The following is a 22104-nucleotide window of genomic DNA, read 5'->3' on the forward strand; positions in this document are numbered from 1 at the left end:
CCTCCAGTCTACGTCTATCCTCCTGCTTCAATGACCACGTTTCCGCGCCGTACATAGCTACGCTCCATATCAAAGTTTTTACGAGTCTTTTCTTAACATCCTTACTCAAAGTCCCCGTCATCAACTCCCTCCTCCTCGTGAAAGCCTCTTTGCCTAGCGCAATTCTTCTCCTTACGTCCCTACTACTTTGACCGTGTTGGTCCAAAACACTACCGAGATACGTAAACTGTTCTACCTGCTCTAGTTTTTGCCCTCTTACTTTAATGTTAAGATTAGCCTTTTTCTTTCTAGAAAATCGCATAACCTTTGTTTTATTAATGTTGATTCTCATCCCATACCTGTCGCACTGAATTTCCAATTCACTAAGCAATGCTTGCAGCCCCTTGGCTGACTGACAAACTAAAGCTTGGTCATCAGCAAACCTAACTGATTTTACGAATCCCCCGCCCACTTTCATTCCTACCTCGAGTTCTTCCCATGCCTCTTTGATCATTTCCTCTGCATACAGGTTGAACAGCAACGGTGATAATGGGCAACCCTGCCTTAAACCTCTTCCTAACACTGCCCATCCTGACTCCCCGTTTCCCACCCTCACCTGAGCAGTCTGAGACATGTGCAGGTTGCGGATTAGCCTCCTTTCCCTCCAATCTATTCCTATTTTCTGCAATATACTCATTAGTTTGTACACCACGTATTAGTTTGTATACCACATTATATGCCCAAAAATAAAAATGGCTTTAAATGATGTGTATGGAATGTGAAATATTATAGCAACTAAAAAATCTAACCTGCCTACTTTCACGGAGTTAATACATTGTTTCACGGAGTTAATGCTGAATTAAGACCACAATATGCTGCAAAGGAAACAGATGGGTGTTCCATGGTAAGAAAACATATTGTTTGCTAAGTATGTCTTAAGGCGTAAGTGAGGGTAACCGCCCTTAGGGGTCGTTTCCAGTGAAGAACTTTTGCCTGAGACAGTGCAGTGGGAATACTTTTCTTCATATTTCCTTCCAATTACCATATGTGCAATCCAACTTTTTACTCATTATTATAATGTCTGAGGCAATGTCACCATTCTGCGATCCACAGTTTTATTAAGTTATATTATATTCAAAGTAAAACTATTCAGGGATGAGGGTAAAAATAAACTTAACATTTCCGTCAAAAGGATTTAATATTTCATGATCATGGTTTCGATGCTGCGCATCATCATCAGGTAATGTACATCAACATTTTTCAACTTAGATAGTCTGGCTCCAAGAGGGGAGTCAGGGAGAGGAGAGAGGGTAAGGTAGGGGGAGTAAGGGAGAGGGGGTAAGTTGAGTTTAGGTGCAGCAGCCAATTAATGGTCTAGGGGAGGGGGAGGCTATGTATTGGAAGGTTACTGGCTCAAATTTGTAATAGTTTAAAATATTTAAGTGATCATTAAATGAAAAATACTCCACCATTCTTAGAAATTGCAGCAGAAAAAACAAACATTGTGTTCTACGTTTAATTAGGGGGGTGTTTGTCTACAATGGTTTGGCCTTTATCAAGGGACAGTCGATGATCATCACTGCCTTGGTGGGGGTAGGCTTGGTGCGGAAAGTTATTGGAGTCTTTTAAGAATTTTAGGAGGGAACGGGAGAGGTATAATGTTTCATTGACCACCTCTAACCTGTCAGACTGAAGGGATTGCCAAAGTTCCTACTCCTCCAAAGCGTTCAACCTGTGTTCTTTCATTTCTGTATGAAGAATGTCTGCTGTGAAGTTACTGGTGTGATTTTTATCGTAGAGGTGTTTGGCGAATTGGGATCTATTGTCTTTCTTTGTGAGGCATGAATGTCCTTTGATCCTAATATTGATATTTTATGTATATATCTATATATATATATATACACACACACACACATAAATGTTGATATTAGGATCAAAGAACACCGCTCATGCTACACAGAGAATGACAATAGATCCCAATACTTCCGTAACTGACCCTGGTGTGAAAGGTGACCTTTTCAAAGTGCACTGATTGTGAGTGGTGGTCATCATAAAACTTGAGTAAATTCCAGTATATCAATAATTGCAAACATAATTTTTGCCTAATGTTTCAAAAACGGTGATGATTGTACTAGGCAGATTTTACTGTTGTCCAATAATGGTGTGTGAATGGAGTATCATCATCACCTGTTAAGCCTTTTTACTGTAGTAATGTAGGTATTTATTTCCAAAAAAATACTTCAATAAATGTAAAAGTTTGGGCTCTACAGTGAAGTATAGTCTTTGAGCCAAATTCACTGTTAACCAATATTTATGATGTTTTGTGTATTTTATTATGCTGTGAATCGGAAGTATTTAGCCAAGTTAATGTTGATTAATTTCATGTTTTGTTTCCATCTGTCAACATTCTTGCCTTCATTCTCCACTTCGAAGTTTAAATTTTATCATAAGGCAGCTAGAACATATGCAAGGCCGCTTATGGCCATAAAATGTTTTGGAAGCTCTACAGTAATTTCTGAAATTCGGTAATATTATTATGTATTCGTTTATTAAATACATATCTATTTTTTCAGTATTCGTTTTTGACATTCAATGGCAACAATCATGATATTGAAATCTGGAAAGTTTGAAAGTTCAGAGCATGTTTTTACACTGCCTCTGCAGTGCCACAGAGCAACACTTCTGATATACATTGCGACCATTTGTGCTCATTAATAGATGACATTAAGTTAATTTATTATTAAACATTTGAACTGGTCCAACTCGTGAACATCAATACTACACTCATACTGCAGGACAACTTTGGGAGGTTAAGTACAATTAGTGAGTTGACACTTTCTGCAGAAGGGAACACATTGATGCAACACAAAAAATGTATGGAAGTTCGCTTAATAATTTCTTGCTTTCTGATACAACTTTTATCACGCTTTCAGTCTACACTTCTATTTTTAATTGATAAATACACCAGATATTAATGATAACTATTTTTCTAAAATACATAGGAATGGCAAAGTAAAAGATTCATTTTAGAATAAAAAAAGGTATCGTAAATTCAACACACATTACTTAATATGATGTTCCCTACCTTCTAACAAAATGCGTTATTTTAGGTCTCTTTTCAAGAATTATAGGCCGTTAAAACTAAAAAAATATTGGTCGACAATTCTGAACATGTCTTGTGTCAACGCCATGATAAATTTCACCCAAATTCAAATTGGTGGGTTTCGTGGCGGGCAGGGTATGAACTGAGATGGAATAAATCTTAATTCACTCTGAAGAGTGATCAAAAGTGAACATATGATGGCTCTTGCAACCAGAAATACGAGCATTATTTCGGAAGAGTACGAGGCCACGGATCTGTGCAATTCAAGCAATATCGACAGTGCTGCCGCCTCAATGCATGCTTGAAAATTTTCGGCGCTTTAGCCTACGATACCTTAAACTGAATTCGCACCTCTTATCCAATGTTGCCACGTTGAATTTAAAGTTCACCTTGCTGGATGTGTAATGTTTGGGACTTTGATCGCGTTTAAACATTCAGGAATAACATGTTAATCGCCTGAGTTCAGTAGTGCGCAAAATGTTATTAAAATTCCTACGAGTCAATTGTTTACTTATAATGTTCACTGGGAGTGCACTGTGCGCAGAAACTTACCTCGAAGGACTTTATTGTGGAAAATTCAGTTGTTATGGAGGTAAGTTTTGTTGTTCCGTGGCATGCACGAAAGGTTCCAACTGCCTATGGACTAGTTACTGGTATATATTTCCACCAAAAATCTATCAAATCGAAAATGGGTTGTTCACGGTATTTACAATAATGGTAGAAGCATATTTGTAACTTGTGAAACCATTAAAAAATTTGTCCTATTAACGGCTATAATTCCTGAGAAATAATTCAATGACCATATCAGTACCTATGCCATCGGTCGATTTTTAGAAAGAATGACCTTTTTTGCAAGTGTTTATGTAATTAAGCAAACGGAAAGCAAAGTGTTCTCGCAGATTGTATGTGGAAACTTACGTTTACAGTTTTGGAAGTCGAGAGAGATGCACCGAAAAGCCAAATTTCCAAGAGCTATCGGCGGCTGGCGAAAAAAAATCATCCTGATATGCACAAAGGAGCTGAAGCGAAGAAAGAGGCCGAGGAGAAGTTTAAACTCATAGCTACAGCGTATGTACCCTTTCATTTTATTGTAGCGTTTCCTACCGGTATAACAGCTGGTAGTTTACTGTTGAAATCAGATCAAGATAGTGGTAAATCGAAGGTGACTGGCAGATGATTTTTTTAGGTTAGTGAGTCTACCAAGTCATTGAATTAGCTGTAGTAATGGCTTGAGATGGATTTAGAGCAATCATATTCCTCTCTGGCACGTTAATGCTTACGCAGGATATCCGGTGGGCATTTCATCATTGGTGAAAATTCTTTGATTAACGTCATAAGAATCCCATTTGTAGTGGCAGTCCTAAAATAAACTCGGACTAAAACTCTGAACAACTAGTGGAGCAATTTTAAGCTATAAATCATGTGTTTTTGAATAGAAATGTCCAACTAATCATAGTCCAGACTACAATTTTGCTTTCAGCTTTTGAAATATTTTCTTAGGAAGAGGTGTCGCTCAGAAAGGACATGATATCCTGAGGTTCACCGCATCCAAATTTGTAAAATCTCTATCATGGTGTGTAATTGCTTCAGTGAAGTCTTCAATTATGAGTTTTACATTATGTTTGTGCTCACTGTTTGTGGATTAACTTATATTTAAACATTGAAAATGTATGCAGATGTTTAATTTACCCCAAGAAAAGGTAGTGGGATTTTTTTCTCTATTTTAATTAGAAAATTAATGGGTGTCCGTAAGTTAACGTGTGGCAACCTTCTATAGCATCTCAATTTGTACTTTTGACTTCTAATCTACATCTACATAATACCCCGCAAGGGCGTGTGGCGGGGGGTGTTAGGTCACCAACCGTAAAAAGGAAACGGTCCAACACATGCTGGATAGTGGTGCAGTGAGACCTTGTCATCATCAGCAGATGTTTGAAACAGTAAATTGTGGGTGATTATGTTCCAATTGCTAATCTACACGTGGACTAAAATGAAATAGATCATATTTTGAGATAATTTGTGATAGTTGTTTTCATATGTTAATTGAGTTGACAGTTTGCTTACTCATCAATAGAAAATGACCATGTCTTGTAAATATTTATGATAGTGAAACAAAAGTTATTAGGTAATTCATATGCTAAGATAAAAATCAGTTAATGTAAGTAATAGGGAAGCAAGGATTTTTTTGTTTTCAATACTGCTCATTGACATGGGTGGTTACTTAATAGGAGAGGTTTTTGTGAGGGCTACCCCTGAATTGACTAGGCCATGAATTCTTCATATTCTGTTGAAGAAGGATTGCAATGGATATATCACAAAAAGTGGGACTCCACGAGAAAAATGTTGGCTAAGCGTTTTGTGTTAGAGACGACCAAAGCCCCCAAAAATCAAAACTTTCCATTGGTTGTGCTTTCTGGGACCTTTAGAGGTAATGAAGCATTTTATAGTAGAGATAATAAATCTCATGGGATCCTTACCCTCCGTAAATTTGTCATGTATGATGTTTAAGAGCATAACTCTTCTCACATTGACTCATTCTGATTGGTTTCTTTTGTTATATGCTCAAACATTCATGGGAGTGAGTGTGAATATTTTTACGGCAAATTGATTGAAGCAGATGCTTCATGTTTCAACAGATCTGGGGTCACTGAAATATAAGATACATTTTTTTTGGAAAGACATTTTAGTCTTTGCTTTTAACCCATTTTTTGTGTTCCTCCAAGTCTCCACAAGTGGTGAAATATTACAGTAAGATCATTGTGACTTCACCATTATGACCAAATTTTAGTCCTCATGATGGTGTACTTATTTTTTCATGTGGTATTTCTTTGTCATATTAACTGGCTACATGGGAGGTGCCAGATAGGTTATGCTAAGTTTAGATAGATTTAGGGACAATAATGATTATTCATCTGCTCCCGGATGTTGATTCAGACCATTAATTAGTGTTTATGAAGTGTATATTAATTTCAAAGTTGGAAAAAGTATTAAGGAAAGAGAATGCAGAAACTCTTACTCTAGCAGAAAGAAGGCATTCCCAGAAGCTGTTGATAAAACCGTGGATGATGACCGAGTAATGGGTACACTTGAGGAAAAGGGAAAATATCTCAAAAATGAGTATGTATGAGGTAATGGGTATGAAAAGAAAGGATTTGGAAGCCATGGATTACGGAGGAGATGGTTTGGCAGATATATGAGAGAAGGAAATGGGAGAATGTTGACTGAATTGGAAGGAGCAGCTGCAAAGAGATAAATAATGAAATAAGATGGAACTAACAGAGTGAAGGAAGCATGGTGGAAAAACGATGTGAGGATATGGAGAGTTTTCAAAGACAGGATGAAATGGGTTCACTCAATTGGAAAGTGGAAGAACTGTCAGGTGATGAGAAAGGAAAATCCATTCATACTCTTAAGTGATAAAATGGGAAGAGTATTAATCAGAGTATAAGGATATTCAAGCAAGATGAAAATAGTGCATTGAAGAATAATATGGTAAAGGTATTAGTGCAGTGAATTCAATTGAGTGGAGTGAAGCTCATGAGGATAGCTCAGATCCAGGCACACTTGATTGTGAAATGGAGAAATGAATGGGTACAGGTTTTGGAGATAGAAAACATCCCTGCAGAATTACTCTTGGGTTTAGGAAAAGATATTTGTTTTTTATGGGCTCACTTATGCCATATACGAGGGTTATCCGGAAAGTAGTACCCGTTCGTGCCGCATGAAGTGCTGACGACGCGAGTAGCCGCTGGACGAGGTCAGATAGCTTCAGTGGCTTGTCTGCCTTCTCTGAGCCAAGTTGCGTGACGCTAGCATTGCCTGTGTTGTTTCTGTGATTGTTTACAATGTTTAAAAAAATTGAGAACGCCGCCAGTTGTGAAGTGAGGGCAGTGATTAAATTCCTCAATGCAAGAAACGTTCGCCCATGTGATATTCATCGCCAATTAAAGGAGGTGTATGGAGACAATGTAATGGACGAGTCGTCTGTTCGGCGGTGGTGTCGCAACTTCAACATGGGGAGGGGGAACACACACGACGATGAGCGTTCGGAGAGACCGTCTGTCATTACAGACCAACTGGTGAGCTCAGTTGACGAATTCGTGAGGAACGATCGGCGCGTCACAATTGATGACATCTGTGAGCATTTTCCCAATGTTTCTCGAACAATTGTTCATGAAATTGTTAAACACCATCTGCATTATGCAAAAATTTGTGCAAGATGGGTCCCTCGCGTATCTCAATGAGCTGGCGGCGAAGGACTATGCAGCAGGAATACAGAAACTTGTCACACGTTATGACAAATGCCTTAATTTGCTTGGAGATTATGTTGAGAAGTAGTTTAAAGTATCCTCTTTCAAATAAAATTTTTTATGTTTGTTAATATTTACTTTTGTGTCTTTATTTCACGAACGGGTACTACTTTCCGGATGACCCTCGTAGTAGGAAGGAAGTAGGCCTGAAGACTTCATTAATCTGTATACATTCACATTACAAACAGGGAAAGGCAGCAGTATGTGAGGACTATGAGGCCTTATGGTTAATTTAATGTACTTGCAAGATAGTACTTTAGGTCAAAAACAAAAAGATGGAGAGAAGGGCAAATGATTATTAAGGGAAGATCAGTTTTGGTTTAGAATAGGTTGGGCTGTGTGTGATACTATAGGAGTAAGCCATGGATAAATATTTTGAGAGTTTTAGATAGAAATAGAAAGTTAGAAAGGGTTATTGGATTTAGTTGTTTGTTGAATGGATTTTGAAAGAGGTGTAACAGAGTAAAGTGGGTGGGATGAATGAATGTATAACCCAAAAGGAGTCCACTGAGGGATAGACAACTTATCTGAAACCTAAATAGGTTTCAGACTGCCCATAGTAGGTTGTAAAAAGCAAAATTTTGAGTATTGAATTCAAGCAGTGCAGAAAAGGTGCATATTTTCATGCTAAGAAACGAAAAAGTATTTCAGACACTCCTCTATATCTTATGTTGCCACAAAGGGCTGAAAGTAAAAGCAGGGTAGCCTGCTATGCCAAAAACAGTTAAGGCTAAATGAAAAATGTAACAGAAATGATTTATATGGATTTTATGAGGAATGTGTATATTTATGTGTATGGATTTTATTAGGAATAATGGCTTCCACATGTACAAAACTGGAATATGTAATGACATTCATGTAAAATTGATAACCAAGGGTCCTGATCACATGCGTATATAACCACTTACCATTATATATTACGATTGATATTCATATAATTGAATAAAAATTGGAAAGATTCAAAAAAATATCTGCATACCCAGTACAAGGGTGTTTTAATAGTTTTAAGGAGTGTCTGTGCCTTGAGATAATTTAAGGTGATGCTGATTGAATAATTTATTATTCATGAAATGCATTATGCGTTTGCCATGTGTACATATTTATGTGTTGTGTCTACAGGGAAAATAAATGTTATGATTATTATGGAATGATGAAGTATGCCAGGGTGTGCTAGAAATATTGATATTACAGTAATTTCAATCTTGACATTGACATCTTCATTATTTCATTGATTCCTTGTGATGCCTGAAAGATGTATTACATTACTATCCTTTCCATAATTTTTATTATAGGTATGAAATCTTGAAAGATGAAGAGTCACGAGCAGACTACGACTACATGCTGGATAACCCAGAGAGAATTTATAGCCATTATTATAGATATTATCGCCGGCACGTCACACCAAAAGTTGATGTCCGTATTGTTGTTGCTGTTACTATTACCATTATATCTGCTGTCCAATACTTCAGTGCATGCCAAAGGTAATTCAGTTTGTAGGAACATTGATCAAAGGACCACCAGTTGGTTGAATTTGGTATGTACATGGCATATGATTGCATAACATGTTGTTACAACAAAAGTATTGAGGTCAATAGTGTGAGTTGTTTTTCAAGACACTAGTCAATAGCATATATAAAATATACAAAAATAATTTTGAAGACATCCCTTCAACAGGGTTGTTAAAAACTGAAGTCAAAAGGAAATTTGATATGGAAGAATTTTGTTAATAATTAATGGATGTATACTTGGTGCTAAGAAGTTCCTTCCCATTCATTCATAATCCATTGCAATTGGAAACCTATGGTCAAGATACTGCTTAGAATGGATTGAAGGTATGATTTATGTATACATGTATGTATTTTTCAGGAAAAATATTAATAGAAGGTAGAAAAATTTCATTATCTGTTGGTTTTGGTTTATATGGAAGAGGGATGTATGATTTGTTTATATGTTGATGTGGTTTCTAATCTGAGTTTGGCAAGATCTTTTGCACAGTGGTCATGTCGACATCATCGGCTCTGAATCTGGGGACAGGCTGGTACTAGCTCACCCGAGCTATTCTGTTATCTATCAGGCTTTTCAGATCTTCATAGCTCCTTTCATGCCATTCAGAGCCCTGGAAACCTTAGGGTTGATGCAGTTGTGTTGAACACTAATAATTTCTCATCATTTTGAATGCTAGCTGCAGGTTGAAGATTGTGTTTGTGCTGTGTGAGCCAAGACAGAATTCCCATTAAGCATAATTCCTAATCCATCTATATCAGCCTTCGTGAAAGTAATGAAAGTGAAATTTTGAGGAAAGCTCAGGGATTTTCTTGTCCCCACATAATTCATAAACTCATTCTTAAAATCTGTTTAACAGCAGGATTTGATGATTAAATGCCGTCTTTTTTGTATGCCTTACACCACAGGTGGTTCATGTAGCTGTTGGGGTCCTGATTACTCTATACTTTTCATTTAATTTCCATGGGACCCAATCATTAGAACATTGTAATGGGGTATTGGGATGGTGCAGTGGCAAATGTGTTGGCTTCCTGGCCAGAGGGAGTGGGTTCGAATACTGAAGACAGTAGATCTTTGTCAGTCCGTAATTCACAAAGCAACATCTGGGAGACTCGCCCAATGGGAGGCTCAATGATATCAGTCTGAAGAGAACCCCTTCTAAAGTTTTCTCCTCAAGACTTAGCATAATGTGAGAGTGATGTCATTTTTTTCCAAAATCGTGGACCCATGATGGATTGATGCATTTCAGAAGTATTTGGATTGTAAATAATAACTTCTGCTTAAATGAAATGTTTAGGTATTTCCTAAGTACGAGGGTCATCCGGAAAGTAGTACCCGTTCGTGAAATAAAGACACAAAAGTAAATATTAACAAACATAAAAAATTTTATTTGAAAGAGGATACTTTAAACTACTTCTCAACATAATCTCCAAGCAAATTAAGGCATTTGTCATAACGTGTGACAAGTTTCTGTATTCCTGCTGCATAGTCCTTCGCTGAGATACGCGAGGGACCCATCTTGCACAAATTTTTGCATAATGCAGATGGTGTTTAACAATTTCATGAACAATTGTTCGAGAAACATTGGGAAAATGCTCACAGATGTCATCAATTGTGACGCGCCGATCGTTCCTCACGAATTCGTCAACTGAGCTCACCAGTTGGTCTGTAATGACAGACGGTCTCTCCGAACGCTCATCGTCGTGTGTGTTCCCCCTCCCCATGTTGAAGTTGCGACACCACCGCCGAACAGACGACTCGTCCATTACATTGTCTCCATACACCTCCTTTAATTGGCGATGAATATCACATGGGCGAACGTTTCTTGCATTGAGGAATTTAATCACTGCCCTCACTTCACAACTGGCGGCGTTCTCAATTTTTTTAAACATTGTAAACAATCACAGAAACAACACAGGCAATGCTAGCGTCACGCAACTTGGCTCAGAGAAGGCAGACAAGCCACTGAAGCTATCTGACCTCGTCCAGCGGCTACTCGCGTCGTCAGCACTTCATGCGGCACGAACGGGTACTACTTTCCGGATGACCCTCGTATTTACTCTTAGAATAAAGATTCCATGCCTTACCTATAACAAGCTTAAAGTGTTTTGGTGCCCCACTTATCTTCGGCCTGTAAGGGTGTTTTCAAAGTACAATTATAGGATTTTCATTTCTGGTGAACACCAATTATAATATTTAGTTAGCAGGAGCAGGGGCTCCTCTGTTGATGGGCTTTGCTAATTGCTACTAGCAAGCAAGATGTGGATGAAGGGAGTGTTTTCACTGTGCAAATTTTTATTCATCTACTTGACATGGGCTTCAACATGGACATATTTATTTTAGCTAATGGATAGCTCTGTGCATACATTCAAAATAATCTGGTGAACTGTGTATACATGATTAAGTTTGGTTGTGGGTGAAGGTCCTTTTATGGGCATCAACCCAATTTCTACCAATATTTTATGACATAGACTAGCGAAAGGCTTCTTTTTAAATACGAGTGAGGTAATAATCTATAATTTTATTATAACCCAAGGTTATGCAGTTTTTTTATTAATAATTTGAAAGTGGAGCCCGAGGTGGAGTGGGCTTGCTAGTGAGACTGGTTAAAGTGAATTTGTGGGAGAATCAATGGTCAAAGTTACATAATATTAGTTTAGGTAGTTAACACAATCTGTGTATAGATATAGGCCCACTGTTATGTAATTTCAGGAATTCTGGTTTTTAGGTATGATGTGAAACTTCATTTCATGTATCTATCTTTTCTCCTGCCAAAATGGACATTATAGCTCAAGCTTCAGTTTGTAATGAATATAGACTTCTGCGATGAAAACTATTGGCCAATAAAGACATTGGTCTTTGATGAATATTTTCATTAATCCGCAGACAGCGGCTTTATATGCGTTGGGCAGCTGGAGATGTTGCCTCTCTGTTTATGTATGCATGCATTGTCTCTCTCCCAATTAACTATTGAGTGTACATTCATTCAACCTTAAGTAGTATGAGAGTTTCCTAAAGGCTTAGAAAATGGTTTCTTTTAATCCGAATTTCAATAATAGCAGAATAATAACAAAAACTAAACGTCACATAAATAGGTAAAATGATAACTTCATGGGATCTAAATAGAGAAGATTATCATGTTGTATTGCATTTAAACTTGAAGTCATGAATTACACTTCAGAACTTTGCATTTCTAGATGATGGTGTAATTTGGAGTTTTTAATGAGACTCATTGTGGGCTCTTAGATCATACAGCAATATCTATAAAAATGCGCTATGCATGTAAAAAAAACCATAAACACAGTAATCAATCCAAGGTCGGTTTGGCACTATGCATGTTTATATACACAAATAGCATATTTTGAAATGTTGACCGAGTTCTGTGATGCCATCCATTCAAGATATTAAAAAATCTATTTCTTAAGAGTCAGATCAGTTGAAACTATTTTAAATTAAAATCTTGACAAGATACAGTTTAAGGACGAAATAAAGACAAGATACAGTTTAAAGAAACATAACAGTGTCAGGTTTAACTTTGTGGAATTCCTGCATGATGAGGGTAAAAAAGAAACTTTACACTTCCACAATAACGATTTAATATTTCACGACCATGGTTTCAACACTGCGCTTGATCATCTCCTGATGATGATTGTTGAAACCATGATCTTGAAGTATTAAATCTTCATTGTGGAAGTGTAAAGTTTCTTTTTTACCCTCGTCAGTTTAAACGAGTTTGTTGACCATGATTAGTGTTTTCTTGGGAAATAAATTTTTAAATTTCTTCAGCACATCCTTTGATAAGCAAATTTTTTTCTTTATAATGTGAATTTGCTCTTTCCAAGATGCTCATCCATAATGAAACCTAAAAATTTTTTCTCATTGAGCCTGCTGCAGTGGGATATAACATAATATTAGATGGAATGCAGGCACCTCTAATCCAATTACGTGGGATACTGTTACCTTTGTTTTATCACGATTAAGTGACAGCTTATTGTTTGTGAACCACACATTTAATACATCTATAAATCTTCTTAATACCCTTGATTTTAGTTGTCGAGCTGCTGTGAAATAAACTAGTGTCATCTGCAATGAAAGTTATTACCCAAAGGAGATTGAGGTTCCCTATATTTTTTATATAAATTGAGAAAATTATTAGATCCAGAACTGGGTCCCATACCCATTCTTCGGGCAAAACAGTTGTGATTTTTTGCACTTTTACAGATGTCAATGCTTGTATATTGGTAAATCTGAATGAGGTAATCTAGTAACCACAGAAGTGCCACAATTCTAATTTGATCTTTTCCAGTTAATAAAGTAGAATTGTATGGTCGACTCAGAAGCAGATGCTCGGTCTATAAATACTCTTGCAGCTTTCATGCTCTGATCAATTGCTGTCTGAAAATTTTAAATGGAATATAGCACAGCATTTTATTGATTCACTTTTCTCTAAATCAATATTGCATTTTTTAAAAGTTGATGATTTTGCATACATTTCATTTTTTAGCTTTGCTACTTTCTCTAATATTTTACTGATTGTGGGCATCATGGAAATATCTATGCTATCACTACTTATTTTAAACACAGTAGTCACAATGTGTTGAGTAGTAACTTTGCCACTATTTTTAGGGATAATTTTACAATTTCAACTGTGAGTCAGGATATTTACTCATATTTTTAGTAATGCATTAGGAAGCAAGCCAAGAAGTGAATTATGCTCAATTTTAAATGACTTGGTACAATATTTAATTCCGTGACATTTGTGGAGTATATTTACCAAATTATTTCAGAGTAAAAATGTTTACATTGATAAAATTCTGCAACTTATTCTAATTCATTTAAAAAAAATGTGATCACAAAGAATGGTGTAATTGGTTAGGAAAAAAGAAAGCGCTTGCTGAGCAAATGTGTGAATTTTTTATTGTTTCTGATGGGTCCAGTTCCTCTATTTGCATGGCACACCCTCTCTGCTTTAAAGGAAGAATGTGAAATATTTTACATAACTGTGAAAATATATTTTTCATAGTTGCCACACTGACATGCAATGTTGTGAAATATGACCATTTCACATCTGAGTGTTCTACTCTGCAGTCTACAATGTGCTCTTCACCAATTCTAATAGGGTATTGGCCTGGACCATGATTCTTTCAGATTACTTAATGGATTATTTTCTTCCAGCTTTGATCCAATGGATGTTCATGAAGTATAGCTGGCATATTAAAATTTACAGTTTCTTGGACGTAAGTTAGTGAATGGCTCTTACATGTTGAAATAACGTTCAACGTGCAATGTGCACATCTCACTTGACTTAGGGAAGCGTCCCAATTCTTTTTCCAGGCAATTTTTATCCCAATGTTCACATTTACATAGCAGTCATCCCTGTGGCAGGAGTTGACGTATTTCTTAATATGTAACTGACTTCATGACAATGTAATGCACATTTACAATATTGTTATTATTTCCCTAATATACATTAATATTTGGAATTCTGCTGAACCATGTTTATGGATTTTGCATGAATTTCTTAAACTGGGCAATAACCAAATAGTTGAAATTGAAGTATGAGTTTCATAATTCTTTCAATAAAAATTAGTAATATATTTTACTTAGATACTGAAAGGGTATTAACCCCTCAACCCGGTATAGGTATTTAAATGCTTCGGCCCCACTCCTGGTATTTAATTTTTCAGAAATCTCTCCCTGTTACAGCATTGTTGAAAATAATTTATAGCTTTTAAAATATTTATACTAAAATTTAAAAAAAAATTACCTTATGTTAAATTGCTTATTCTATATAGTAAAAATTTTACATATGTTATATTTTCGCTTATTTATTCGCCTTTAAGTTTTGAAGCATCACTCTAATAGTTCATTTTTTGGGATATAATTGAAGCAATCTTCTAAATATAGGCCGGCATTGAAGTCGGGGCCCTAGTACACCCTGTATTCCTCCTTTTACCTCGTGCGGAGCACAGCTGACCTCTTCTTTGAGGCCTGGACTTCTTCCTGGTTGGCCGTATCTTTTCAATGAAGTGCCTCTCAACCAAAATTCCTCACTTGAACTTGAACTATCACATCCAATTCTCACTTCTCTTTCTCCATCCAGGTGTTCAGCTAAATTCTCCGTATTAACTTCACTCAAAAAAGCTTATTACTCTTGGAATCCATTACGGGGATTATATACAATGCTTTTTTACTTCTGTTTCTAAAGAAAGAAATCTAACAACGGAGACCATAGATGGTGGTGAGGCCTTTTGCCCTCGCAACTGTTGTGATGAAACAAAAAGAAAGAATGATACAGGAATGGTTCAAGAGAAATTAGGTAGGGAGATCATATCAAGCAATAAAGATAAACAGAAGCTGAAGACAAAGCGTAGATGTAAAGAACTCGCATATCTCATAACAACAGACTTGATAGATTTATTTTACTTTAATGGTGACTTTTCTTGTAGTCAAAACAGAAAGATCTGGAAGACTTTTTATCTGAGAGACCAAAGACAACCATAGATATTTAAAAAATTCGATGGTGCGGCAGAAAAAATTCAAAACTGAGGGAGTGGAGCATACGTTGATCCGCAGATAAGGCCTACTGAGAGGTATCACGTACTGAAAATCACGCTGAGGGGTTTAAGTCATCTGAATACCACCACAGATAAAGAAATGCAGCAATTGGCTGGAGTAACAATTGAAATCAAAGTTTCCAGAACCTATTTTACACTCACTTGGGATGAGAGGGATGGGGATGAGCGTTTCTATTTCAATGATGATCAAACATACCTATTAGCCATCTGCCTATGTTTGCTATATTCTCTCTTTCTCTCTCTCTTCCTTCTTTGAAGAGCCTCATCCTTCCTCAGCACCTAGAACACTTTCTTTTGCTGTACCTTATCCCAAGGTTTCCATGTCCCCTTACAAACACCAATGCACCCAAGCTGATTGAGGGTGAAATCAGCTTTTCCAGCCACTGAATGTTAAAAATAATGCCTGTACGGGATGAAAGTATTTTATTTATTTATTTAACATCAAACCGAAAACAGCACTTAGGCCTTTGCATTGGAGTTACGGGGTATGTTCAAAAAGTATCACGACTTTTGTGTTTGTTCAAATATTATTTATTTATTCATGAATATCTATTTTGTCCCCTTCAAAGTAATCCCCATTAGATATTATACACTTGTGAGAACGTTTTTTCCAATCCTCAAAGCACTTCAAAAAATCATTTTTTGTGATCTAATTCAGATCATCCTTCGATGCAGTCTTTATCTCGTCAATCATAGCGTAGCGTTGTCCCTTCATGGGCCTCTTAAATTTTGGGAACAAGAAAAAGTCACTTAGGGCCAGATCTGGGGAATACTGTGGCATCATTAGTGTGTTGTTTTTGGCCAAAAATTCGTGTACAAGTAACGATGTGTGAGCAGGGGGGCTGTCATGGTGCAAAAGCCAATTTTTGTTCTTCTGCAAATCCAGGGGTTTATTGTGGATTGCATCGCGCAGATTGTGCATTACATGCAGGTAATATTCCTTATTTACCGTTCTACCCTGTGGCAAGAACTCATGATGCACCACACCCCTGGAATCATAAAAAACTGTTTGCAAAACTTTACATTTGACTGAAATTGGCCGGCTTTCTTCAGTCTTGGCTCGTGCTGCAGCTTCCATTGGGATGATTGAGCTTTAGTTTCCATGTCACAACCATAAACCCATGATTCGTCACCAGTTATGATCCTCTGGAGTAAATTTGGGTCGTCGTAGATCCAACACCAAGGTCCAACACCTTATTAGCTAACAACACCTCATTAGGTAACATTGCTAATGAGGTCCAACACCTCATTAGCAATGTTAATGCATTGCTCTTCTTGGTCGAAATTTAGCAGTTTTAGTATGAATTTGGCGGCAACTCGTGTCATGCCCAAATTATTGGAAAAAATGGAATGGCACGAGCCAATCAACATGTTTAGGTCCTCATGGTGATTTGACGATTAGCCAGTACTATTTCACTTTATCAATTTTTTCATCTGTTGTTGATGTGCTCGGGTGTCCGGCACACTCTTTGTCGTTTGCATCTTCTCGGCCCTCTGAGAACATTTTGTGCCATCGATAAGCATTGCTTCAGTCCTAGGTAGTCTCCATATACCACAGTTAACATTCGGAATGCTTCGGTGCACTTAATTTCGTTTTTCACCCAGATTTTGATACAGATTCTTTGACCCATTTTTTGGAACAGGCACAAATTGAAGACAAGCCAAAACACGTCCAAGCAAAACAGCTGTGAACAATTAACTGAACATTCAAAATGGCCGAAGTTTTCGGCATAAGTGAGAGACATAAGTACCAACATAATGCGACAAAAAATTGAAAATAAAATATACGTAACCCGTAAAAATTCAACAATCACGATACTTTTTGGTCAGACCTTGTTTATAATAATATAGCATTAGACAATTACAAACACCCAAAATCCCACCTAGGCAGGAGTCAAACCCGTGATCTCTGAGTTGGCATCAAAGATGTTACACTACCACCACCGGGGCGGGCACAAAACAACAATTCTGTAGTGATTATTTTCTAGGGGCTGAGTGTTTTTGTCAAAAATAGAATAATGCGTTGGTAAAACTAAAATGTGATGCAGGGAAACATTTTCAAATAAAAATAATTGGTTCGGAACAATAATTTTAAAATAAAGCAGATTTTGGCATGGTATTGTAAAGTTGAACAACTCTAATACCAAGCAAGGCTTTTAAAATCAAAATTTCTATTCTTATGTGGGTCGATTTACTTGCTTCCAATTCAGATTTATCACAGTGCTTCTGTGTAAATTAGTTCCTTCGTAGGTTCAATGTTGTAGGTAGGAATGATGAATATAATGTGATGTGATCACTGTGTCTTGCGATCATTCCCAAAAACCCAGCTTTGACAGGTTCCTGCTTTATATAGAGTCTGCCTCTTGCTATGTACATTGTATATTCACTCTAGAATTGCTATGCTTTTTAAAACCAATTGTTTCAAAATGTATGTTAAATTTCATGAAGTTCTAAATTCTCATTGTTTCACCTGGTTTCATTTTGTTTTTGCAGGTATGAATCGGCCATAAAATATTTGCTCACAGTCCCCAAGTATCGCTTAAAGGCACTCGATATGGCAAAGAAGGAGGGGAAATTTGATGCGAACAGAAAAAGTCGACGGCGCAGTAAGAATGAAATGAAGGAAGAGGAAGAAATGATAATAAGACAGGTTTTAGAAGATAATATAGACATTCGGTGAGTACAAAATATAATGAACTACTTTATTTGCTAGCTTGTGGTGTTTAATGTTATAGTAATAGGCTATTTGTAGATGAAATTTAAATACCTTGGAAATTGATGGTACCAAATTGAGAGAACTGACACTTTATGGGAAAAGATAAACTTATTCCTCAAAATGAATCTTGTGTGTATGTGCCTATAATGTCAAATTGGAATTGCTATCATTATTGGGAGTCAAAATTTCTGGAATAGAAGAGATATTTACTTATTAATGCATTGCTTTAGTGTCATCAAAGATAAAATAAGCACACCAATGCATTTTGTACCACAGCATATGGCATAGAGTGCAAATATAGACACACACTTATCTTCCCATTTGTTACATCGCAATGAATTCACTGTGATTTTAAGACAGTGTAACTGAAGCTGAGTGGTTACTTCCTCTTAATGTTTGGGTTAATGGCCATAACAGATTAATTAAGTGGGAGAGGAGGGATCGAGATGGTGCGGACGCTAGCGTAATGGCTTCCCACCCAGAGGACCCGGCTTCAAATCCCAGCGGTGTTGCATATTTTTCAGAGGTATCTCGATCCCTACTTGAGGTGCTTTGTGGAGGGCACTTTGAGTAAGTACGCCGTCCGTCGGATGGGACGTTATGCTGTGGACCCCTTGGCGCCTTTCGTAAAGAGCTTCATCTTTCCTTGCCCATCTCCTTTGGCGCAAATGACCTCAGCTGTCAGTCGCCTCCCCTCAATACTACTACCCATCCCAAGAGATCCCATTTGCTTTGAGAGAAAGATTTATCCAAATTTGCTCTGCAAAATATATTTCCTTGTGATGCTCATGTTGTGGCTGCCTCCCCTTTCCTCACCATTGCTTACCCTGGATTGTTGGGTACTAATGTTTTTTCCCATCAATGACGCATGCGTTATCTATATAAAAATGTTCATATGATCGAAAAAAATGACAATGCACGTTAAGTACAATGAAAATTGAAAAAATCCAAACACTTACACACTTATGTACCCTATAAAAATAAATTAGCCTGGAAGCATGCCTTTCTAATTGAATTCTATTTTATACAAATCTGCTACTGTTACAGTTATTTCATCTCATAAATCCATGAGAAAAAGAAGAAATGTATAATTTCTCTAATTCATTTATTCTAATCCATAGTACGTCACGTATACATAGAGTACGTTGTATTATATACATATAAATATATAATAGGATAAGATACATTTTCTGGCAGCCTCGCGATTTCCTTTTTCTTTCGCGAAATTAATGAATTCTAGCTTAAATATGGCTGTATACGCTTTTCTTCTCACAATATTTATCTTCATGGGTAATTTTCTTGAGAAAATTTTAAATTATAAAAGCTTAACTCATTTCTGGTTTGAAAGAATCACCATGTAGGTGGCACTTCCATAGAAGTCGGAGGGTGTCTAGAACAGCTGAGCACTGATACTAATAAAGCAAAGTAAAGCAGACAAAACAAGAAAATTCCATTACATTTATTCTCTTATTTTTTTATATTTGATTTGCTGAAAGTTAATTTAAACAGCAAATAAAATGACACACAAACCTATGTCTCATTTCGACTTAAGAATCACAGCAAAAAAGCTATATGGCGGCATATTGTGTTGGCTAGCATATATTGTTTATTGTTTTAGATACAGGATGATGTTTATTGATGATGATACACTATGATGTTTAGATGCGCAGCATCCAAACAAAGATAACTGTGAAGCCCTGGGTGCACGGTATCTATACGAATTCATGATAACTACCAAGTCCTGGATGTGCGTTATACATAAGGTGCATGTTATCATTGGGAAAATACGGTACTTGGTATTTTCCACTCTTATCAAAAGTATCGGAGAAGCATGCATCACCAGGAACCTGATGGCCTGGGCAATCAATGCAAAGAGGGGACAGGACAGGAACAGGGTCATTTTTGTTGCCTCCAGCGTCTGCACATTTGCAGCCAGCATATGACACCTCTCTCTATCAGGGTGAAATGTCATTTTGTCAAATTACCAGGAATGCCAAAGAATACAATCTAAAGCAATGCCTTCATGTGTGCGTTATTCCATTTCCAGTTGTACACGAAGGTGATTATCAATCCGTGGGAAATGTTCAACTCAAATTATTGATTTGGCTATCCTGCTCAAATAGATTATTGCAGTAACTGTCCATTTGATATAAGAATTTTATCTGACAATTTTTTGGTAATAAATTATTCATTTATTCTGATTTCTATCTTGGAAAACACCTCTCTAAGCAGCATTGTAAGAATCAAACAAATGTTAGTCAGTGTAGAGAAACTTGCATGTCGGTAAGAGTTAGCTCTTTCCCATTTGTGTTTTTCCAATAATCCCTCCACCTCAGTTACCTTTGCACATGCATATATTACACTGTCTTGGTGCTGTATGAAGATTTTTTGGCCCTAAATACAATTTTAACCTGTTAGAGGAAGTCAAACCTTCAACTATCCAGCTATACTCAATTGGTAATGAAAGAGGTCTTTAAGTCTCCTTTCAAATTATCGGAATTATTAGTAATTTCTCCATGAATTGTAGTACCAATATCATATTCTTTACAATAATTGTAAAAATTCAATTTGCCAGGACATTTTCTGTAACATCATCAGAATCTTCACCATTACAAAAAAGAGTGGTATTCTCAAGCCATGGCGTGATGCACAATTACTCATTCACCCCTACTAGGATCCAGGGGCTGTGTAAACAGTGAAGAATCCACTGCATCTGGCTTATAGCAGGTTAAGGCTTATTGCTGGAGAGAAACAAACATATATGTCATTAATATTTAATGTAGCAGTGTAAAATGTTTTGATTAAACAATGAAAAGATAACACCAGTTGATGGGACTATTCCAATGTCTCTTCAGTAATTGTTTGTCTTAAATATTTACATTCCTAATTGGCAAAATTTCCAAATTTGCAATAGCTTGGCCACTGACCACGGAGTTTGCTAATCTGTATGCTATGGGCAGTCATGAGTGACCTGGATACTACTGTGTATTAATTCAACAAATGTCAATACGAACCCATCACTCAAATCCTGAGTTATGGTAGAGCCAGACTTGTTGCAACCAGCCCTGGGATTTTTGTTTGTTTGTGGCTTTATTGTTCTACTCGAATTTCCAATATTTTCCCAGAAACACCTGGTTGAGACAAGGAATAAATAGTGATAAGGAACCTGGAAATGAGAAATTTTATTCATGTATTTGCCCTTAATGCCACATTATAATGAGGAAGAAAGGGTGATAGAGGCTGAAAAGTGATATTGGATCTTGATAAAAAATATATTATTCCTAGGCTTGGTGACCAGGATTCCAATTTTAGGGGGAGGTGCTGTAACTCATGGATGAACTCAGGGTAGGGTGCCCAAAACATAATTGCGGATCTCTAAATGGCACCAAAAACAATAAACTGGAAACTTCTCTTTTCCCCAACTCTGCTGCTTTATCAACTTACTTTGTGAAAGTGCAAAAAGCCCTAAGTTTTTAAAATCTATTCCTATTATGAAATATAATGGATTTATTTTAGTAAACTCCTAGTTAAACAGGATCATATTTCACCTGAACCTTTTATAAGGTGGTTGTTTCTTATTCTTGAGACACTAATGATGATCCTTTAGTTAGGAAGGAAGTATTTTTGTTACCTGTGAACCAATAGTTCAGGTGATATTTCTAAAGTTGAGGTGATTTTTTGGAGCTTCACTCTTTTTGTATAAGGCAAAGGAATTTTACATTGACCAGTCTAGAAGAGGGTAGCATATTTTATTATAGTATTTTCTTTCTCCTTTACTAGTCACGGGGTTACCAGAAAAGGAGGCTAACTGACTAAAAAATATATAGTTAGTTATCTGTTTCATAGCCTAAAAAAATGGCTCTCAGGTAAAAAATTTGAGAGCAATGAGGAAGTCATGGATACCGTAAAGGAGTA

The 22104-nt window shown here is 36.7% G+C and overlaps 1 protein-coding gene across 1 annotated transcript in view; it reads left to right on the top strand.

Moving 5' to 3' along the window:
* The first annotated feature begins 3453 nt into the window (after positions 1–3453).
* LOC139689394 (dnaJ homolog subfamily C member 25 homolog) overlaps positions 3454–22104 on the top strand; it is a 45116-nt gene continuing 26465 nt past the window's right edge. Inside the window, exons 1-4 of the mRNA XM_071586492.1 lie at positions 3454–3674; positions 4009–4150; positions 8685–8873; positions 17967–18149. Coding sequence (XP_071442593.1) covers positions 3560–3674; positions 4009–4150; positions 8685–8873; positions 17967–18149 — 629 coding nt within the window. The 5' untranslated portion in view covers positions 3454–3559. The remainder of the gene's footprint in view (positions 3675–4008; positions 4151–8684; positions 8874–17966; positions 18150–22104) is intronic.

The sequence above is a fragment of the Hetaerina americana genome, unplaced genomic scaffold (genome assembly GCF_022747635.1).
Source record: "Hetaerina americana unplaced genomic scaffold, ioHetAmer1.1.p SCAF_23, whole genome shotgun sequence".
Classification (NCBI taxonomy): Eukaryota; Metazoa; Arthropoda; class Insecta; order Odonata; family Calopterygidae; genus Hetaerina; species Hetaerina americana.